This window comes from Ctenopharyngodon idella, chromosome 1 (assembly GCF_019924925.1).
Source record: "Ctenopharyngodon idella isolate HZGC_01 chromosome 1, HZGC01, whole genome shotgun sequence".
Classification (NCBI taxonomy): domain Eukaryota; kingdom Metazoa; phylum Chordata; class Actinopteri; order Cypriniformes; family Xenocyprididae; genus Ctenopharyngodon; species Ctenopharyngodon idella.
This window is the reverse complement of record NC_067220.1, coordinates 35,425,265-35,449,442: the sequence shown is the minus strand read 5'-3', so window position 1 is coordinate 35,449,442 and position 24,178 is coordinate 35,425,265. Positions and strand designations below refer to the sequence as shown.

The window sequence follows — 24,178 nt, the reverse complement described above, 5'->3', positions numbered from 1 at the left end:
AATTGGTTTGAGTAGGGCAAACTCAAATAATTTAGTTAAATCAAATAAACTTTTATGAGTATTTAGAACTTTCTTTTTCTTTTGAGTTCACGAAACAGTGTATAATGCTATTTCATGTATTCTTACTTATTTACACTGTTAAAGAGTTGGATTCTCATAAATTTCGAGTTGGATTCTCATAAATTTAAATCCTCATAAATTTCGCGGTCTGTTTTTCGAGTATGGGGAATTCCTTGTACGGGAACTTCTCCCGGAAGAGAGCGCGCGCACACGTCGGCCAGAGCGAGAGAGCAAGAGCACGCCCATCAACGTGCGTTCGGCTTTACAGAAGTCGTCGGCAGCGCTGCACAGGTCACAGGACTTAACGAAAATCAACAATGTCACTCGGCTGTTTTCAGAAAGACTTGGTACAGCGTATGTATCTTTTATAAATATAATAAAACTAAAGACTTTTCGGAGATATGAAGGATGCACTACTACTCTATAGGTACTCAAGATTAACATGAGATTGGCAGAAACTGTGTGTGATACCCCCCTTTAAGATGTCGGCGCTAATAGCCTCATGGGCAGCTCGACATATAGCGCCATTGTGGGTGATCTAAGTTCATGTCCCGGCCCTCAGACCTTTCCCGATTCCGATATATATATATATATATATATATATATATATATATATGTATGTATAAAAAATTGAAATCTGCCAGTTCTGCTTACTTAAACTTTGAATTTCTTAACTTAAAAATTTTATGTAACTGATTACCTCAATTTTTTTGAGTTTTGCCAGCTTATTCAGGTTTACAGTGTGATATAATCAATATTATTCACTTCACCTGTCAGTTTAATGTTTTTGTGGTAAAATTCATTGTCACATTTTGCTCGTGTAGTATGTGGTCAACAAATAAGCAAGTAATACTGCCAAGTGCAAATATCAAACCAAGGTGGCAGACGCTACCAAGGCTCGGAAGCCTCGCAAGACGTTAAGCTGAGGGATAGAGAGGCCAAGACTTGAGCCTCTGGGACAGCTGTGGCAGGAACCTCTGTGCCATTTGGAACTTCTGGGATCACAATGACCTTGACATGGAGTTCTGCCATAAAGTTGGTGCCAGTCACTACTGTGGAGGCTTGCCAGACCCACAAGACTCTACGGCTCGGGAGGAAACCTGGAACTGTGGTGGTAAGTAGTGCAAATAAAATTTCCATTTAATTTGCACTATTTACATTTTCCTGTTTCTTCTTTCTTAAAGGGTGGCCTGAAACAAATAACAGTAATCAAGATTATTGTCTACATACAGTACAGAGATCTGACTTTAGAATCGTGTCACAATAAACAAACAACATGAATGCATATAAAATAGTGAGTCAAAATGTGAATATTTCAGTCATTAGTAGCTAGACTCAGTCCTGCTCATCATGAATGGAGCAGGATTTCCTCCAAACCAATCTGCCAGCTTGGGTCCTGCTGCAGGAGACGCTGAATCAGATGGCAGCATTCTGTGCAGAATGATGAGAGAGAGTCAGATTATAACCTTGAACTATGGTAACAAATGGAACCTTATTGTAAAGTGTTACCTTTTTATTATTTGATTTTTATTATTTTTTTTTATTATTTACTTTTGGCATTTTCGGTTGTTACAAGCAAAGAGGTCACTCCCAACATACACGGTTAAAAAAAAAAAAAGAAAAAAAAAAGAAAAGACAAATATAAATAATTTTTCATTTAGTGCTAAAGTATAAAATAGTCTAAATAAAATGCAACGGGAGTTAAGTGCGACCTCAGGCAGTATCATTACAGTATTTTTATTAAATTTGGACCATCTCATTGTCAACAAATGTTTCTCATTAAAAGCACTTTTTTTTTTGTCGTGTACTGAGCATTTTGCCGAGAGCTGATCATTGTATAGTGTGCGTTGTCCTGTTTGCATATTATTTAAAATGTAGTAGATAATCTTAATTTTACATTGATCACAGTGTCCACCAGAGGCCAGTAGTGCACAGTTTAAGCAAGCAGAAAATAACGTGGTCCGTAGTCTGTCTTTTCGAATACCTTTAGTAGCCTAAATGATTCAGGGTTATTAGTTACACCTAGTATAATATAGCCACATAACTGTTTACATATAAACATTGTTTTATCTCTCACAGCAAGTGTGAGTTTTTGTGGAAGTTTTTGTGTGCGATACAAATAGGCAAGTTCTCATGAGGAATTTCCATTTAGAAAAGAAACCGATAGCTGTGTGTATTTATTTGTTTACAGTACAGACAAGCTCTTGTTCCCCTGTCGGCTAATCTGCAGAGGGAATTGTGTTGTGTTTGTTTGATTAGCACATGCTAAACACGCTGAGAGTGAAGTTAGTGGGGTCAGTATGGCTGAAGGGCAGAATAAACATAGCAAGTTATTGACCTTTCGGACAAAGAGCGTCAACTCGATTTAGAAGCCTAACTAGGCTATATTTATATTTTCAGAATAAAATGTGCAACACTTGCAACCACAATGCAAGGGGGTCTTTGGATAACGAGATATAATTCAAATAGTAATGAATGTGTTCGTCAGGAGCTGATTAGATATGCAATGTCGAGAAAACACTTCTTAAAAGTGAAATGATTCCTGTAAATCCAGTGATCATGCTGTGGGTCTCAGTTTTCAGTGGTTGGTCTGTGTGTGCAATTCCACAAACCTGGAAGAGCTTCTGAACGTATATAAGCCGTAGACTTTTTTAGAAAGGAACATACAAGATGAAGTAGTAGTAGGGAGAATCAATGGATTATGAATAATTTACTGCCATTGTGAGAATAACTTAAGTAAAGTTGGAACAGTTTACCTCACTATCCCACAATATACCTTTATTGTAACGCTAGCGCTGATCTTGAAGAAATTAGTTTCTTAATCTTAAGAAAGACAACAAATATTCTTTATTTCAAAAACTTGGCAACTTTATTTACATTTCAAGTCAGTCACATGCAACATATTTTAATGAATATAACACAAAATTAGCAAAAAAAAAAAAAAAGCATCTTTGCATTTTTTATTTTCTTCAAAATGTTGATTAAATATACAAAAATATAGTTTACAAATACTATACAGAAAATATTCTGCTGCAGAATTCTTACTTATACAAACATGTTTGTGAGATTCACAAACATTAGCAGTGTTAAAACAAGACTGTGTTGGGAAGGGGCGGGGCTCATATGTTTACATCTGTGAGGTCACAATGGTGAGGGGAGGGGCAATATCTCAGAATGAGGCAAAAGAGTGGTGTGGGGAAAGAGGAAGCTGAAAATTCCATGGTGGTTCACAATGACTTTGGAATAGTATTGGCAGTTCAGTTTTGATAGTAATCATGTATCAAAAAAACAAAAAAAAACATTTGAATTACATTATGTGCCTTAGTGACTCTTGACCACATTCTATGAAATTACTACTTTACAACAGAAATACTGCCAATCTCTTTCCAACAGCTTTTAAATATCTTCTTCTAGTCTAAAAAGCCTGTTAGGAACAAACAAAAGTTGTAAAGTTGCAACTGAAATCCTAATTTTGTCTTTACAAAATACAATTGGTCAACCAGATATGGCACTCTCAGTAATGATCATTAAAAAACAGTTTGAATATGCTGAGGAAAAATGTAACCTATCACTTAACATTCCCAATCCACTTGAGGACTACCTCCTGTATAAACGCACTAATTTGACTTTCTGGATATGTTTTCAAACCGATTTTGGATTTTGAAATTGCTTTAAACAATGTCAAGAAAGGCTTTCTTTGCCTAATCTGCATTATCACTAAATTAGAGCTGTTAGAACATACTATTGAAATGTTATGGGTTTTAAACCTTAGCACACAATAAATAAGATGAAATTTTTTTTGCCCCATTTCAGTTCCGCCTCAACGGAGAGGCACCAATACCACCAAAACGGAAGAATATGAAAAGTGCAGTGACGTAACTCAATTTTAGACACAATCAACTACTTTCACATTATAATGACACAGTTGAACCACAGCTCTCTATATGTATACATTCGTGATCAGAGCGACACTTTAAGACCTGCTGTGTTACAAACACCAAAGAGATGAAGGAGAGATCCTAATTTAGGACTCACAATTTAACAATATTTGTCTGTGATAAGGAATTACAAGTCTTAAGTAAACCCTCAGTGTTTTACTCTTCGTTAAGACAAAGTACCAGAGCAAAAAAAAGTTTTTTTTTTTTGTTTTTTTTTTACATTTTTTCTTTTTAGATAATATGCACAAGAGTTTCTTCACACACACAGCAAATGCGAAAAAGAGAAAAGAAATAAATAAAAAATAAAACCTCATTAAATAAGCTTAACTTAATTCACAATCTGAATCTAGCCTCTCAAAAACACAGACACACTGCAGAACATGGGCAATGAATATCACAACATTCGATCCATGACCAGACAGCACTTTAAATAAAACCAGTGCAGATTTAGTTTGGGTTTACATAAAGCATTACTTGTGTCAGATATTTCTACTACAAATTCAGCAACAAAATTTTTCCACATTTGGCATCATTTCTAAAGTGTTGTGGCCAGCCCATATATGTAATATTATACATACTTTCCTAGACTGCCTTAACATGGAGGGCACAGAGACCCAACATGACCCTAGAGGGTTGGTGGGATGACCCTGAAAAAAAAAAAAAAAAAAACAGGAGTACTATAGAGCAGGAAAGAGCCAGAGCGTCCATTCTATTATGTAGAATAAAGAACGCCCCATCCTGCTGACAGCATCCACCTGCTGCTCATTGATTTTAATGGCTGAAAATTCTGTGTTACAAAGTGCCGGACTGATTCACTGATATGCTGAAAGATGCTGGAATGATACTAGACTAGACTGTGTATGTCAACTGGGTCTGTACTGAGGGCATTTTCCAATCCCAGTGACTTCTGGTCAGATCTGAGTTTGTTTCTGTAGCGTGTCTAGTTTGATTTGCCTTACTAGAGCAATATTTCATTTATTAATATTTGTTGGAGACAGATCTAGGGCTTTAAGCCAAGTATATTTTCAGAAAGCTATGTAGCACAATATGAGAACCACACAGACACACACACACATTTACTGCTTTGCATAGAGCCACAGCTTCATGGGAGATTTGTGATAACTAAAAAATATAATACATCTCAACAGTACCTGGGGCATAAAACCTGGGAGATTTATGTAACAATAATCCATGAAAGACAGGATAAACCACAAAACAATACTTTGGAACATTTTGTTCAGTTTAAATTTGGTTAAAACCTTGTTTCATTTGCAACTATTTCCAGTAACTCTATAACAGATCTGCAGAACTCTGCAGCTGATGAACAAACTGAACAATACTGTGTGTGGATTGGGAAACTGAAGCCAGAAACTGACTAATGCTTCAACTATGAACAGTTAATGGAAACGGGTGGGGTTTATGGCAGCAGTTCCCAAAGTGTAGGCCGACATCATACATATTGCAGGGGGCCTTACAAAATAAAAGGTATTATTTATATAATTATCATGTTATTTAGACTGGCTGGGAAAATCTGAATGATTTAGAATATCTAATGAAGTCTAAGAGTGACAATAGTGTTTTTTCTTTTGCCTTTAGCTTTTTAGGGTACTTTAAAATTCTTATCAAATTCACCCTTGAACCCAAAGCTACAGACATGTGTGTGTGTTTGTGTGTATTTAACACAGCCCCTCAGTTAAAAAGCATGTCAAATATAAAGCATCCACAGAACACAGATCAAATACTGCTGGGTCACATCCTGACCTTAATAACACAAACTCTGCATTCACATTAGTTTTGGGCACCAGCTAAAGGTCGCAGCAAACCGTATCTACCAATACAGCCATCCTACTGACCGTCACAACACAAACAAACATATACACATTGGAGAGCTGCTGTCCCTTTAATATACAGTATAAACATAACCCTCTCTAATGAAAATAATACCAATGGTTTGCTCTGTGGCTCTGTGTACATCAACTAAAAAAGTCTGAAATCATAAAATATAAAAAAAGATCTTGCTACTATCACAAGCAACTAGGTTTGAGTAGACTTTGTGTAAAGTGCTTGTTAAAAAAAAACTTATGTTAAAAAAGTATTTTTTATGTTATTTTTAGTCCTTGTATTTTTTTGCCTCTCACTGGTGTCCTCAAAAAAGTGCTTTGGTGTGGAACGGTTACTTTAAACATGGCTTGGCCATGTAAACTTAATTCTTCTTCATTATCCCACAGGAAGAAAAGCTAAACCCACATAAGACAGATTGAGTAAATCATCTATTATTGTAATTTGGGAAAAAATCCATTATAAAGCCACCAAGACGGGACAGGAACATATGCAGGTCACAGGTCACCGTGGCTCTGGGCATAAATCCTGCGGTCTGTCCTTGGATATGAGCGTGTACCTGTACAGGAGGGAGTGTGAAGGTAGTGGTGGTCACATTTTTAGGAGAAACAGGAGGGGCTACACCAGGTTCTCCACTCCGGGCAGAGGCTGCTGCATTGGGGGCACAGGCTCGGACATGCTCTGCTGCTGTGCCAGCTGCAAGACGGGCATGTTGCACAGCGGGCATACCTTCCTCACCTCCAGCCATTTGATAAGGCACCTGAGAGAGAAAGACACAGAGAGAATGTGGTAGATGAAAGGCAAACTAGATAACATTATGCTCAGAATTTCCCAGATCACAGCAGAGTATGTGAAACTGCCCACTACAAACAGGCTCCACTAACCCGAACTATTACTGGTAGCAAGTCAAAAGTGATCTCATATGATATCTCAGGGCTGGTTGTGTTGGCGAAGCTGGGCATCTCCTTGCAGGAAGCCCATGTGGAAAGTGAGACTGAATCTCGGGTTAGTCTGAGTGAGATGTTGGCATCTCTGCTCTGATGAATAATTCACTGTAAGCACAGTTCTATTTTAGGACGTGTTGGTCCTATCAGGTACACAAACAGATCGATGATACAGAGGTCTACATTTAACCAGGGATTTGGGATTTTAGGGATTTGACTGAAGTATAACATGAGAGTGTGAGTTCTTTTGTCTGCCTGTATTTCAATAACAGTCCATAACAATCATTATGCAAACATAACAATTTATATATTTATCAATTTGATATTTTTAATGATTATTTGATCATCTTTAGAATTATTCATAATTATAGTTTTATTAATATATATTTTTTTTTTATTTCACAATTGAACCATGTTGATTGAGGAAAAACCTGCTAAAATCAATGCATACATATTACATACAAACTTTTTCTGTCCTTTATTAATAGTTTAAATGCATTTAGTTTTAGTTTACCTTTTTATAGTCTACAGAAAAGAGGTAAGAATATTTTCTGTGGTAAGAAAATATTCAAATCAGGACTGGCTGAGCTGAATTTTTGGGGGTTTCTTAATGGGAATTCCCTGCGACTCGTACATCATACAGCGTGACATGCAAACGATATGCACCATGTGATGTAGTCACATTAAAACAAGAAATGCTAAGAGTTCTACTGGAGTAAAAACCTTCGTATCCCAGTGCTCTTTGGATAAGGAATGGTTAAACTCGTTAAGAAACATATAAGGCCAAGGCACTCAAGGACTAAGAAAATGTCAACATTATATATAGAAAGTGTCACATTATATTATGTTTCATGTAGTTATGTATCGGCTAACACCCTTGTGACATAACTATAACACTATGAGCTTCTAATGCACAAATGGAAAAAAAAAACAACCTTTTTTATGTATTTTTTCATTATTCTGTAATATATTTTTAATGACAAAACAGTTGTAATAATAATAATACAGCATTTAATATACTACATAGTAGTGTGTGTGTGTATATATATATATATATATATATATATATATTATATATATATATTCGGAATCTGTCCAAAACTTGTTTAAAAGTTTGTTTGTTGTCATTTATTAGGCAAATAAACTGAAACAACTAAATAGTCTAACACTAACAGCTTGCATTCTTGCTGGCATTGTTTTCATGTACTTTTCCCACAGTCTCTGTTGTTATTGACTTCCAAATAGTTTCTAGTTGTTCCCAAAGACTTGCTTCTGATGAAACTTTTGTGTGATCTATCTTTGAATCCATTAAATCCCAACAACAATTATATTTTAGCATTAGAAACACTACCGTGACTAAAGAGCCTACACATAGTGGTGTGGATTAAACATTACAGAAACATAAAAAAAAGGTTTTGGAAATCACCAATACTGTTTGTTTAGGGCAGCTGTGGCACAAACCTTACATTGGGTGGCGGTCTAATAAATGTGTTAAGCACTGTGTGTGTGTGTGTGTGTAGATAGATAGATGGATGGATGGATGGATAGATGGATGGATGGATGAATGGATGGTGAATTCAGGTTGATTGGGACACTTTTTCCAAGCCATCTCAATGGCAAAAAAGTATCCCAATCACACTGAACTTACCCTATACGTACATACATACACACACACACACACACAAACACACACACACGCATTTCATATATGACTCGTAATGACTTTATGCTCTAAAAATTGGCTGGATTCCTAGAGAGGCAAACTAAAATGTTGAAATGTTTAAAAAGAACAGAGAGCTCCCAACCCCTCTGATAAGTGTCCAAACATTACTCTGACATTTACTTTGGCATTTACTCTGACATACAGCCCAGTGCAAATGTTTCACAAAGGGGCGAATGAGAAGATGGGTGAGGCAGACACATTTCAACTAGATCAATGACAGAGCACAGTTATACAGCACACTTGAAACCATGTAACATTGCAAATTTGCATTTAGTTTAACGTTTTAAGTGTGTAATTTATGCTTTTTCAAGTGTCCAAGACGACCTGTCTGCCACTTTTCGTAAAACAGGTAATCCAACCTCAAACTCCAGTGTTATTTTTGGCCCAGTTGGGGCGCTGCTAGTGGTGCAGAAATTTTCCACTTTTAGAAAACAACATATGCCAGGGTACTCACTTTCTGTGAAAAGCATGTTTACACGGGCAGATTCCCAATTCATCTTTCTGCTTGAATTCCTCCAAACACACCGCACAAATCTGTAGAGAGAAAACAATAAATTCCAATAAACACACAGATAAAATGCTTAAATATAAACATTTTATCCTCAAAGAAGAAAATGGTTCCATTGAATACACTTGTCTCAACAAGTAATGGTATCACCTTCAAAGATCAGTGTTGTAATGCAGTATTCATTCAGGACTGCTAACTTTATTAATATAAAACCGATATTCTTAAGAACATTTTGTTTTCCAAGGCTTTCTCTATCTTAAGTCATGAAATGGTCTACGCTCAAAAAGTTCCTTTGTTATCTAGCAGTGAAGTGGATATGGCATTTCATCTAAAAAAAAAAAACAACAACAACATTTCATGGACACAAGCGTCAGTGGAAATATAGCTTTTTCTGATGGCTGCCTAACATGTCTAGACCTGGTGCTATAAAAGCCAAGCCAAACACTTTGATTAATGACCTGTCTCACATCAGAGGGTGGAATTCTGTGAACATTTGGACATAATTAAATGGTGATGTAAACTGGAGATAGGCAAAGACTCATGTCTTGGCTATTCCTTATAAGACTGAGGACTACTAGCTCGTTCCTTTGACAAAGTAGTCATTAAAATTCAGAAGAATGTATAAGAAAATGACAAAGTGAACTGAGGTAAAGCCAAATAGTGAGACAGGGTGTATCAGGGTAAACAGCGCTTAATTCATTCAAACAATGCTGGAAAATATGCATGAAAATGATGTTAGGGATTCCCAGAAAGCATAAAATGCTTTTTTCATAACATTTGACAACATTGCGTTGCAGTCAGGTAACATAGCAGTACATTTTAAAAATGCTTTAGAAACCAATATAACCTAAATTTAACATAACCTAAATCTAAAATAATTTGACTTAATTATTTATTTTTTTTAGAAACGTTTAAGTATTCTCAAAATGGTGTGATATTTTACTAAAAAACAAAAGATCAAACTGCAACGTTTGTGGGACAGTGTATTTAGGTTCTCAAATAACATTGTTTGTATCTTATTTGAGACATTAAAAAAAAAATACTAGTATACTATTTTAAAATTACTAGTATACTATTTCAACTATGTGAATGAAAGAGGCTTGCTGAATGAGTGCACAAGCCAAAAAAAAAAAAAAAAGCTTCTCAATGAAAAATGAAAAAAAAAAACAACAACAACAACAACAACATGACTACAGGGTTAAGACACTTTTACTTCAAGTGACAGATAGCTCATAAACAGATCAGCTCATATTATCAGAACTGTGCACAAGTAAATATTTCATTAACCTTGCTGACAGCAAATAAGGGAGCAGGGAAATGCACAACTAGTAATTGTAAGAGAACAAAAGAGGTTTCGGACAAATGTGCCTGGGCACAAGGGTGTCTGTCACAACAGTTATTTACTGTTCTGTTTGTGTATCATAAAATAAGATACAGTCCGAGTGCTTTAGGTGTCATTGACCCTGACTAGGGGGTGGCCAGCGAATTATCGAGACACAATGGTTCTCTGTTTGAGATGAGCGAGACTGCAAGAATAAGAAATTGTCTGTTGAATATACACTGTTGTGTTTTGTCAGGAAAGAATGGCATTAACAGAGCCAGCAAGTAACAGAATACGCCCATGTATGTGCATGTTTCTTCATAACACTAAACATGTAGCTGCATACTGCAGACAACAGACAAGTGCCTATACTTCACTACTGTTTTTATACTCCAAGCAAGGCTAATCTGTTTATAATCAATCATCCAACCAGGCCAGTGTCATTCCTATCAGAATAGTGAGGCCTAAACAGTGATGGTATGCCACTTTGAACTATCATGCATTTCTATTTTATTAACATCCTGGCCCTGTTTTTGCTTCTCTCTGCTAGGCTTCTGAATTGAAAGGACCACCTCTGCAGTTCAAACGTGACTCCCCGGGGTCTTTTTTAACAAACAGAAATAAACCTTCATAAGCATTGCTCAGTCCGTTTCACTCTACTGCTCTCGTCTGTTTGATCTCTCACCTAGAGAGCTGCAGCTACGCGCAAGTATTATACAACACAAACCGTGCAGTTTTATTTCCGACTGTTTCACTGCAGTGGAATTACGCACAATAAATCTTACTCACTGATGCGGTGATATTTATGTCCATGCTGTTCTCACTGGTTGCCACCTGAGGATCCATATCTTGGCAACTGTCTGGCACATTTGCTAGTTTTCTGCACCAGTGTGTTTGCATATCAATCATCCGTGCACTAGCTGTATTGTACAATGCGTCTGTCTATGTATTTAATCACCTTATAGGAAGGGTACTTATAATCTCAGCTCTCGAAACATTATTTACTCATTTTGTGCTTAGGGCCGCTGTATCTTTCTAACTCATGGAGGCTTGAACTTAAAAACCTAGGCTTCATGCTGTGGTCGGACACTCTTTAACTCAATGTTGGATCTAGTGAAGTGGATATAGTTAAAGGGATTGTTCACCCAAAAATGAAAATTCTGTCATCATTTGCTCACCCTCAAGACGCTAGTGGATTCTGAAAGTCAGTGGGGACAAAAAACATTGAACCCTATTGACTTTATTTGTATAGACATATTTGACTTTTTTTTTTTTTTTTTTTTGGGTCACGCTTTATACTGGGTTGCCCTAACTACTATGTACTGTGCTTAACCATTTTATACAATATACATATTATGTACATAAATGTTGGTGAATTGTAATTACAATTTAATAAGCTTTTAACATTTAATTAACACCCAAACCTTACACCAGAACCTAAATCTAACCCCTATAATCCTTACACTTTCTCCTAAACCTAACCATACCTCAAACTCAGCAGTAAATGTGGGAATTTTACAGAACAACATGTACTTAGTAAATCCATAGTCTTGTAGGTATTTAAAGGGATAGTTCACCCAAAAATAAAAATTATTCCATGATCTACTCACCCTCAAGCCATCCTAGGTGTATATGACTATCTTCTTTAGACAAACACAATCAAGAGATATATTTAAAAATATCCTTAGTCCTACAAGGTTTATAGTCCTTGGAGGTTTATAAGTCCTCCAAGGTTTATAATGTTGTGAATGGAGGGGCCATGTTTGCGCATTCTGCATTCTGATATTTTCCTTACAAAAATGCATCGCTTCGCTTCAGAAGGTCTTTATTAACCCCCTGGAGTCGTATGAATTACGGCCCCCCATTCACAACCATTATACAACTTGGAGGACTAAGAATATTTTTAAATATATCTTCGATTGTGTTTGTCTAAGAGAAGAGAGTCATATACACCTAGGATGGCTTGAGGATGAGTAAATCATGGGATAATTTTCATTTTTGGGTGAACTATCCCTTTAATGTTAGTACACAGTAGTTAAGGTCACCTAATATAAAGTGTGACCTTATTTTTGAAGAGTCATACAGGTTTGGAAGAACAGGAGAGTGGACAAATAATGGTAGAATTCTCATTTTTGTCTTTAAACACAGTAATATGACAGATATTTCAGAACCAATGAATCCATGCTCAGTGGCTGTGCTAAACGTTTGTAACCTCTAACTATGCTAGTGAAAAACTCCCATGCCTGTGGCGTACAATCATAACATTGTTTTTGTGTGCACAGGATGGAGAAACCAATCAGCTTGTAGCTCGGACCCCACCCCTTTATGTAAGATCTACCTTCTTGTCTGAGTACATATGCAAGTGCAATCCAGAATTACTAGTACAAGCGAGGGGACTACTGACCCGTTTATTTTCAGTTCCACAAATGCCCTATTGAAACATTGCAAGAAGGAGGGGTAGGGTTTCAGGTAGGCCTACATTAGGTTTATTTAACAACTGAAATGTAACAATCAAATGTGAAACAGCTTAGTCTTCACTGTATGAATTAAATATATACTGATTCTTTAAAAAAAGCTACAAAAATAATTCAGTCAAGAGCAGTGAGTGGGGTTTTTTTTTTTTTATGTTAGATTAACATAATGAATTGAACAATTCAAAATTTCCTTGATCTTTTGACATGCAATAGGTCATTGCACTGTAAAAACTCAAAACTCAAAACTTCCTCGTTAGTCCAAGTTAGTTAGTCTTTTATTGAATCCAAGCTCAGAAAACGTCTCGTTTGGAATTTTGTCACATTATGACGTAATAGTGTGACGAAAGACTGCCTCTGCAGAATCAGATCAACGACTACTTCTATATCATCGTGTCTTTGGTCCCGCCCACTGGCACGTTACTGAGATAAGGAGAGAAGAAAATAACATTACCTTCTAAAGGATCGTAATGCTAGGAAGTGGTTGAACTATGTGAATCTCTCAGTAGAGCATTATTTGTTTGTTCGTTATATTTCACTGTGCATTCTTTGCAACATGTAACCTTGTTAATTCTAATGCCTAATTAGTGATTTCTGATATATGTACAGTCAGATGTTCATTGTCTCAAAATCATTTATTGCTGTTTATGCATCAGTAAATCAAGCCAGTGCAGGCTCATGGATGAAAGTATTTCCCCAAAGCTATTCGTGAAAAAAAAGAAAAAATCAGTATCAAATATAAAACCTTTAAGTCTGACAAATGAGTGTCATGACTGCTGGCACAGAAAGTCCAAAAAACCATGTAGAATACCATTAAAAAAAACTGTGCTTACAAGTGTGGCTGACATTTGCTTGGCACTTCTGGGCAGTGCTGACAGTTTTCAGGCAATATTTCAAAAGATATGACTAATAGTGCTGTAATATTAATGACACTTCTAGCACTTTTAGTGTTGGACAAAAATACAGTGGCTGAGAGAACTTTGTGTTCCTTACCCAGATAAAATGTTATTTAATGAGTTGCTGTTGAACAAACTTCCACCATGCATACAACTTGCAATTGCTGTGCTGTTGTATCAAATACAACTGGAGAAAAAAAAGGAAAAAAAAAAAAAAGCCAGACGTGACACAAGGCTGAGCTTTCTAACAAAATATAACTCAGCTCAGCACAACACAATGCCATCATTGTTTTGCTTAAAGATTACATGGTATTCATGCACATCCACAGCCAGAAGAGACATATTACTGTTTGGTTAACATAGCTGCTTTCTCTTTGTAGAGGAATATCCAGCTTTAGCCAGGATGCTAAAAATACAATTACCTAAAAGTGTAAACTATTCCTTGACAATGAGCTCTTATGAGAAACCGAGAGGGAGAGAAGAGCTACAGGAAATTCCAGGAGAGTTTGAGCTTTCAACGAGAGCATTGGTGTCTTCACACCTCAATATTGTCGCTAGCATTTCATTAGCACTCACATATGAAGTCAGTCTGGCCTATTAACACCAGCAAAATGATAGCAGTCATGTACGAACTGATGAAGGTTAAACGTCATACGCTCATGATATGATTAAACATGAAGAGCGTGTTTAGAAAGTCCTTATATTCAGGGTAGAGGGTAGTTCATGTTTTGTCTTAAGTGAACGGAAACAGTTGAGAAAGAAAACGTGTATCAGTATATTTGGTCCATGCATTAGCCTAATATACCTGCTGCTGTCTGTGTACTTTACGTTTGATATCTAAATTTTTTACTTAATTTTTTTTACCTCATTGGAATCGAAACTTGGAATCGATAAGAATCAGAATCGGTAAGCAGAATCAGAATTGCTAAAATTCAAACGATTCATTAATATCATGGCTGACAGTTACTGTGGTTACAGTGTAATCTCAATTAGGGTGACAATGTTAAATTGAAGAGTTGAAATTACACTAAATACAACACACACAAAAAAACTAAACTGAGTTGAAAAGTGTGATACTTTTGAGTGATGATTTTTACAATAAAAATACACAAAATACCAGATCTTGAATCATTTCTTTTTGAATTGGTTCATTAACATAAAGCATGCTAAATAGAAAAAACCCTCATGTTGTTTCAAAACCTGTATGAGTGTCTTTCTTCTGTTGAATACAAAAGAAGATATTTTGAAGAATATTGGTAACCAGACAGTTGACGGCAACAATCGATTTCCAAAGTATTTTTTCCAAAGTATGGGTGCTGTCAACTGTCTGGTTACCAGCATTCTTTAAAATATCTTTTGTGTTCAACAAAAGAAAGAAACTCATAAAGGTTTGGAACAACATGAGGGTAAGTAAATGATGTCAAAATTTTTATTTATGGGTGAACTATCTCTTTAAGATAAATATATTCATTTTCTGCTCAAATATATTTTTGGCAAAAATGGTCCTGGCACTATGAAAATGCAGATTACAAATCAGTTTGGACATTATTTATACTATTACTGTTATATATTGTTTTACTTTCATTAATGATTTTTGCTCAAAGATGTCCTTTAAATCTCATATGCCACATCACAGCACATTTTTAATACCAAGAAAGCACCTCTTGCCTAAACAATATGTAACCATCTGAAGTAAACGATTAACATGATTGGCCAGAAAAAAAAAAAAAAAAGAAAAAAAATCTGCACAGCTGGATGAAAGGGGGAAACTCCTACCTCATGCAAGTTTAATTCTTTGACTTTTTCCTTTTGAATAACCTGTAAACAAAAAAAAAAAAATAACTTAATTAGTTATTAAATGTATTTAGAGTAAGACTCAATCACAATTTGGAGACTCTATAACTGGAAGGTTTGAAATTGCATGAGAAAGAAACATTCACACCCAATTTGAATCATACAGCAAATACTGTACATTTATATAATACAGTAAAGTGTTAGAATAGACAAGTCCGCAGCTTACCTGCTTGTATGCATAGAGCTCTTTGTGTGCCTGGTGCCGTAACCTAGACAAAAGAAATCTTTGTTTTAGTTCAGAGAGTGACACAACATTTTCAAAAACCTGTGCTGGAGAGACATTCATAATACCAAATTATATACAAACAAATGCCAAAATCATCAAGTTAAACCATGATACTAAAATACAGTCCATTTTAAAAGCCAGTGTTTTAAATGCATTGTATGTGCTTCTCTGTTTATATATTTTAGCTGTATATGGTCAACACATGCCTGGATCTTATTTTTTAGTCACAATTTGACAAACTGTAGCCTTCAGTACCCATAAGGCATTACTTGATCATTTAAAAAAAAAAAACTATACTGATTCACTACATATTTTATATTAAATGTATGTGTTGCTATATTACATTTTTCACTGGATGCCACCAGAATATATATTTTATTCACTACATTTGAGCTTAATCAAAAAAAAAATCAACCTGCTAAACACACACTGCCATTCACTTTCTAATGACTATTTCCTGGCTCATTTTTATATATATATAAAAAAAAAAAAGAACTTCCTCTTATTTGACAATAGCTGTGTCCAGTTCCAGCAGTGCTGTGGGCTGCCTTGGTATGTTTAAACTATCTTTAGAGTCTTTCTAGGGTGATTTAGGTCTTGTATTGTCTCATCAAGCTTGACCCGACTTTAATAGCCTGTCTGAACCAGACTGCCCAGGCATTACCCACTCGCACCGCTGCAATGCTTTACCGAGTGTGACTGTCAGACTGGTGCCAGACCCTTTAAAAGAACTATATACAGATACTCTTGGCATGAATTTAAGAAATGGAGGCAGCCAAGCAATGGACAGTCTACATTTAACACTATTTTGATCTTGAGCAAGTGTGTGTGTCACAGACAGAGAGAGAGAAAGTGAGAGAGGAACCCTGGTGGAAAATAACTGGAATGTGTCAGGCATGATGGAAGAGTCTCTAGTTTAAGAAAAAGGCTATTTAAAGAAAACCAGCAAGCGCTTTACACACTATATTTAGCCTCAAATGTGCGAGCATACATTCTGAACTGTTAATGTCTGAAGGGTTGTTAGAACATTAGTAATAGTCCAATTAGCCTTATAAGACATTCATCTTGGCCTTTTATGATTGTTTGTTTTGCTGAAACCTTTTTCATTTAAATTCTCTGGAAGACATGACAATTAATTAAACAAACAAACAAACACAGAAACATATATATATATATATATATATATATATATATATATATATATATATATATATATATATATATATATATTATATATTACTTCCTGTACAAAGGAAAGGCACAAGTGAACACAACATACAATACTGCAGTATCTTACAATCACATCCAGAAATGAATATAGTTTATTAAAGATAATATATATTCAGAAAAGTCTCAAGTGAAACGAGAGCTGGATAGATGAGAAAAAAAAAACATGGAGACGTGTTGTAAAATTTACCTCCAATACAAGAAAGCTTAAACTCTCGCAGCAGAGTGAGAGGGACCTGTAAAAGAGGCAGCACAGTCTAGGAGAGAAACTGACATTTTGAAAGAGACCAGCAGGTAAAGGTGCAGATACTCCCTTTGAAGGAATTTAGGGGTGAGGAAGAGGGAGTGTGTACTTTAGGACTTTTTTTTTTTTGTTTATACTCATTAATATGCAAAAACCAAGTTGAATTTTTTTTAACTTAAGCGCTGTGTTTTTAGAATGCCGTGTCATGCGTAAGATGCAACATGTCCGTCTTGCGCATGTTTACAAAAAACTATGGAAAAGCAGCGTGGTAGAATACAAAAAATGCATTCTGTATGAATGGCCCCTAAAGGTTGTCATGGCTAGATGAAAGAAGTCATAGAAATATAATCATTGCCAAAGTCATACAGTGTGTTTCGGTCTAGGTCCTGAGGTGGGCTCACCTCAAGATGAACTGTTGTTTGACAACTACAGGCAGTCATGATTTCTCATGCACTATTAGGCTAGTGCTACAATTCATCAGGTTGAAAACCACCTTGTGACCATTTCCCTGCAATGTAATAAAACTGGTACAGCTATTAACACTGAGTGCTCAATCTCAAACGTGTGTGTGAATTTCGATATTCTTCCCATGAGGATGACTATGCCAGACAAACACTCACCCACCCACCCCTTTTCTTCTCTAATTGTGTGTTCGCCAGTCACAGGGGCATTTCACATTTGTGTGTCGGAGCTGGTGCATGGCTGCTACGTGCGACTGTGTGTGTTTGCTCTGAATCACGACGTCCTTCACAGATCCACTTGAGCTCACGACTCCCTCGTCTATCATATTGTGAATGTCCACACAATCGCACGACTCTACAATCTGGTGGTCCTTGATTAAAGTCTTTGATGTTCATGATAAAATAGCGGTTTAATTCGACAAAGAGGTCAATAGACCATCTGCACTCATTCATTTCATCTTGGAAAGCTAAGAGGAAAAGGAAAGCTACAATCTCTGCTGGAAAGACCAACTTTATGCTTAAAAGGGTTAGTTCACCAAAAAATGAAAATTATGTCATTAATTACTCACCCTCATGTTGTTCCATACCCTTAAGGCCTTCGTTCACCAGAAAGCTACTAAAGACATATTTAAAACAGTTCATGTGACTACAGTGGTTCAACCTTAAGTGACGAGAATACATTTTGTGTACCAAAAAAAAAACAAAATAACAACTTTATTCAACAATCTCTAGTGATGGGTGATTTCAAAACACTGCTTCATGAAGCTTCAAAGCTTTACGAATCTTTTGTTTCGAATCAGTGGTTCGGAGCGCATATCAAACTGCCAAAGTCACGCCCCCCAGTGGTGAACCATTGAAATTTCAAAACACTTATGACGTAACGAAGCCTCGTTTACTGAAATCACATGACTTTTGCAGTTTGATACGCGCTCCGAACCACTGATTCGAAACAAAAGTTTCGTAAAGCTTTGAAGCTTCATGAAGCAGTGTTTCGAAATCGCCCATCACTAGATATTGTTGAATAAAGTCGTTATTTTGTTTTTTGTCTCACAAAAACTATTCTCGTCACTTCATAACATAACTACAGGTTGAACTACTGTAGTCACATGAACTGTTTTAAATATGTCTTTAGTAGCTTTCTGGGCATTGAAAGTGTTAATTGTCTTGCTGGCAATAGAGGCCTCACTGAGCCATCGGATTTTATCAAAAATATCTTAATTTGTGTTTCAAAGATGAACGAAGGTCTTACGGGTGTGGAACGACATGAGGCTGAGTAATTAATGACAGAATTTTCATTTTTGGGTGAACTAACCCTTTAAGTTAGCTGGAAGATTAGTTTCACCCACAAAAGGAGAATTCTTTCATCATTTACTCACCTTCATAATTTACTTTCTTCCATGGAACATGAGGAAAAGTTTGTTGTACTGGTTGCCTTTTTAATGCACTTAAAATGAAATGGGACTGGAGCTTTCAAGGTTCATAAAGGAAACAAAAGAACTATAAATGTTTCTCACTTGTGGTCCATACAATTATATTCTAAATCTTCTGAAGCCTGTTTGGTGTAGAAAAGGCTAGTGAGCTGTTAAGCACAATGGCCAGGTCAGTCTGACCGGATCAGCCTGATTATTTGTCATTTTGGACATGACAGTCCCAGTTCTCATTCACTTTCATTGTATTGAAAGAAAAGAGTAGCCAGTATATTCAAAAATGTACTTTTGTGTTCTACAGAAGAAAGTCATATAGGTGAGGAATGACACAACAGATTTTTCATTTTTGGCTGAACTAGTCCAGTAAGAAGCCTGTTGGGGACACAAGCTCACAGACATCCCATGCTGGTGACCAGCATTCAAAACACATGTTGGCCTTCTCAGTAGGGACGTCTCCATCCTGTCAAAACCAACTGATAAACAACGTAAAAAGCTTTGAATAAGCACTCTAGACTCTCGCCTATTGTTTCAATGATGCTGAAGGTATATGTGGAGGTGAAAAATAGCAAGCTAAAAATATAATGAAAAATGCAGCTAGGTAGAACGGTACCCTACTATTTTGGTACTTGCTGAATTTGCGATTGTTGTCATTTCCATTTCCTCTTCTGGTGTAATGTATAATTATTTCAGAGCTGGTTTTCAGATGTACAGTAGCCCCACTGTACCTAACTAACATTTTTTTTAGTGAAATGTTGAATGTGAAAAGCATGCTTTTGCAGTCATCTAAAATAAATGCCAGTTATTTTGACATTTTGTTATTTAATGCATTGACGTTAATTTTTTAAGTGTGCCAAATAGTTTTTGGAGCCACTGTATGCGTGGAAGTCATGAATATTTGTGATCTAATGCAAGGGAGACCCAATATTATCTGCCTGCAATACCGGAGGCTGCACTTTTAGGACTGCAGCAGCTTCAGGGCTGCACTTCTAGGACCCTAGTTTTTGTGACAGCGCCATCTAATTTGAATAATTAAACAGGGTTACCAATGGGTAGGTTTAGGGTTAGGGGTTGGTTAGGACAATATATAAATTAAACAATCAATTAAACAACTAAATCATTGCTAGGGTCCTAGAACTGCGGTCCTAAAAATGCAGCCCTAAAAATGCAGCCTCCAGTATTGCAGGAAGATGCTACTCAGGGAGACTGCATCTTTAGAAGTCTGGAATCTGGGCTAAATACAAACTCTTTTATAGATGACTTGGTAATCTGACATTTTTTTTCCATTCAAGAATCCAGTGTTTTCATTCTTAAGATTAATCATATAAGACTATAAAAGGCTACCAATACATGTACACATTTGAAAATACAGTAAGGGGGAGGCAAAGTCAAATAAAACAGAACTAGTATATAACTAGTATATTCTGGTTCTCACTGTCTTAAGTAATAGATGCTATACGTTTCAACTGCATGTTAAAGCTACAGTATCTCTGCTGCCAAGAATGACCACATGGCAAATTCGACTGGATAACATGCAGCTCAGTAGCTGATGGAAAATGGAGTTTCTAAGCCATAAAGCATCAGTGGTCAGTTTGGTTGTTTTATCATTACCAGGCTCATTCTCACTTGAAAAGTTAATCAATGTCCTTCAAGTTATTGAGCAGCTGCTGTAGAGTTCACTCAATCCAGAGGGAAGTTGGTGACACAATGTACAGTAGTTTCCTCAATGCAGTGATTTGTGATTGTGCAACTAAGCTGCTTTGGATTCAGTTAATGTGCAAAAAATACATCTACATAGAATTTACCAGCCAAATCCAAGCAGGGGGAGGTTGTAATGGTGGGTTTTATTTTCAATTCAGATTATCAAGTCAGTAGCTCTCTTAGCTTCTCCAAACTGTGCTGTGACCTTCTCACTCTTCATGAAAAACTTTGTTAGTGAATCGCACACGCACATACAAATGATCAAAAGTAACAACCATTTCAGGGACAAGTAATCATTATCTTTCTTCAAAATGCCATACAATTGCCTTGTTGTCCCGATTATCAGTTGTTAAGGAATGCTGCATTTCAATAGAGCTGTTCAGGCATGTTTGACATAGACATAGTTTGCAGACCAACCTTGAAGGTTAATTTGCCATGGGCTCCCAATGGAATCTGGTCTAAATTTAGAGTTTAAAAGATCCCATTACGGTATGACAGTGTGTAATTTATGCTGTAAATCAAAACAGGAAAGTCTCTTCAAGTAAAACCGCAAACCTTATTTTACTCATAAATCCAAAATTCCTGAGGGAACCCATGGCTTAACAAGGCTAATTCTAAGACTAAAATTGAACATCCCTATTATATATTGTGGAATTCAATGAAGTTGCTCATTTATCCCTATCTCTTTAGTGGACAACCACTAATAATTAAAGTATGGCTCTGAAATTCAGAGTTGGTTCAGCTTTCAAAGTGAGCATGATAAAAGCTTCCTCACATGGTATGGACACGGTGTGAAGATGAAAGAGAACTTCTCCGTTCCACCACCATCAGCTCTCCTCTATCCTCTCTATCCTATCCATTTTCTATTTTACCTTTGAGCATGGTGCATTAAAAAGTTGTCTAGATAAACATCAGTGCACCATGGTTAGTTGCAGCATTTGTGGCGTAATCTAAGGCGGTTTGATGTCAACACATGAGGTTCCTAAATGACTGTGTTACTTTTATATTTTTGGTATAATTATGACTTTTATGATGTACATTGTTCCTGTTGGCAACACTGACTTCTAAACCACAGTTTCCAAATACACCCACTTGCACATACTGGGTCAATTGCATTTTTCATGAATTTCCAAACAAATCATGATGCAAATTACACTTAAATGTGTGTTAGGTGTTTATTTACAACAGTTCCATTTTGTAGCCTGTATATTTAGGGATTAGATCACGATGTTCAAACACTGTAACTGTCTGAAGAGGATAAACAAGCAAATGTATGGCATTCTGAGGCTTGTTCAAACACATTCTGCTGCCGCACACATAGAAGAGTAGGTGGTCTTACCGAATCAGGTAGCAGCAGAAGAGTAGGCTGAGGATGAAGACGAAAATGGCCGTCCCAAAGACAACAATGTAGATATTGAGGGGAAGGTTCTGAAACCCTATATTCGGCATCCTGAAAGTGTAATGCTGTAAATCTAAGGTCATGGATAACCTGGTCAGAGAATGAGAGGGAAGAGAGACAAAGAAACATCAGAGAGTGGCTCATTGATCACAACACTAAATGCTGATGCAAATGCTAGCAGACCACATGCCCATTAGTGCAGCTCAATCCCAAAGGAGAATAATCACCCTGTCTGCCGATGCACGTATTAAGCGAATGCTCTCATCAATATGACTGTGATTTGATATGTGGCTTGGCTTGATTTCTGAACTGTTTCCACAACAACTGCTTATGTACCCAACAGACCAATGAATAAACTCATTAATGTCTTAAATTGTGCATTGGGCAGTGCATGTAATATTCCAGTGGAGAGAGCTTGAGAACATTGGTCCTGCAGGAGCCATTAAGCAATACCCACACTGTCTATCTGTAGGAAATTAGTGTTAACTAATCTACTGAGAGTCAGCACAGCTTTGATTTGGTCTGTTATGAGCATGTTTTTTATATTTAATATATTCATTTCTGACTGGAAAAACACTCAAAATAAAACCTTAAAATTGCTAACAGAAAGATGAATAACCTTTTTTGCCAAAACTTAAATTCAGGAATGGCGTGAGAACAGTCACCCTAAAAAGTATTTGGACACTTTCCCCTGGTTTCACAGACAAGACTTAAGCTAGTCCCAGACTAAAATGCATGTTTGAGCTGTTTTAACTGAAAGCAACTTATACTGACATATCTTAAAATATGTCAGAGCCATTGTTTTGTCTTAAGATGCACATAGTAATGTTTTTTTCTAGGGTACATTTATAAAAGCTACTTAAATACCTTAATTGAACTAAGGCCTAATCCTGGCTTAGTCTAAGCCCTGTCTGTGAAACTGGGCCTTAAATTTTTAATTTCAATGTACTAGGAAACAAAATATCAAATAAAATGACATTGCATTTAAAGAAAGTGAGAAGGCCAATGTTTTTTTTCAATAATGTGAGGGCCAAATGTTTCAAAAAAGACAGTAAAACCTGAAATCGCCTGCATTATTAAGGAAAACTGTTTAATAAACATACTAAACAAATGTTTTTTTTGGAAGTAGGAAACCCTTCAAAATATGGGAACTCATAATATGACTAATTAATGTCTTAATTTATATGTAAAAAAATCTCAAAACTTTATGGATAGTCTACTAATAAAATCTTAATTTTAAGAATGACGGGTCAATAGCACATCCCCACCACTACATAAAAACAAAAACGTGTGCATGTGTGTGCATGGGTCTTTGTTTATTTATGTGTGTGAGAGTGAGAGGTTTCACTGGATGTTGCTCCCCCTAATGTGGGCATGTCTGGACATGCCTTTAGTAGATAAGACTAGAGTAACACCACATGTGAGACTGTGTGTGTAAACAAAGGGGGAGGTAGAGAACCACTGTGTGACGTAATAGCACATGCAGCTGTGTGTTATCCATCATGCTTTGTTCTCACAGACATACTTGGAGCTTTACTCTCCATATAAACATTTGATGTCCTGGACCTGTCTGAATGTGAGGGCCTTTGACACATTCAGAAACACTGCCACTTTCACCCAGATTCTTACTGACCACCAACAGATTGTTTATTTTCCCACCCTGTCTCTGCCTGTCTTCCTCTGTCTGTGTCCATTACAGCTCTACCCATGCAAAGCTTTCTGACAGACGAGGGTAAATATCCAAACAGAAAATCAATAACCAGCTGGCTTTACACACACCCTGTTATTTCAATAACAACATCCCTCACTCTTACCGATACCGTATGTACTAGTAAACAGTACTGTTTTATTGGCTAGGTTGGAGTGGAGGTTTTTGCCTCTGTGGCAAAATACGGTTCACTGCTCTTCCCATTCCATTATCTTCCTTTACAAGCATTAATCG

General features: G+C 36.5%; 1 protein-coding gene across 3 annotated transcripts in view; it reads right to left on the bottom strand.

The window, feature by feature from the left end:
* Nucleotides 1-2,903: 2,903 nt before the first annotated feature.
* The window catches only part of rnf24 (ring finger protein 24), a 34,995-nt gene continuing 13,720 nt past the window's right edge, over nucleotides 2,904-24,178 (bottom strand). For all 3 annotated transcript variants that reach the window (XM_051891909.1, XM_051891918.1, XM_051891928.1), the window contains 5 exons: nucleotides 22,177-22,326; nucleotides 15,721-15,763; nucleotides 15,477-15,518; nucleotides 8,959-9,038; nucleotides 2,904-6,597 (listed from right to left, as the gene is read on the bottom strand). In XM_051891909.1, coding sequence (XP_051747869.1) covers nucleotides 6,456-6,597; nucleotides 8,959-9,038; nucleotides 15,477-15,518; nucleotides 15,721-15,763; nucleotides 22,177-22,326 — 457 coding nt within the window. In that variant the 3' untranslated portion in view covers nucleotides 2,904-6,455. The remainder of the gene's footprint in view (nucleotides 6,598-8,958; nucleotides 9,039-15,476; nucleotides 15,519-15,720; nucleotides 15,764-22,176; nucleotides 22,327-24,178) is intronic.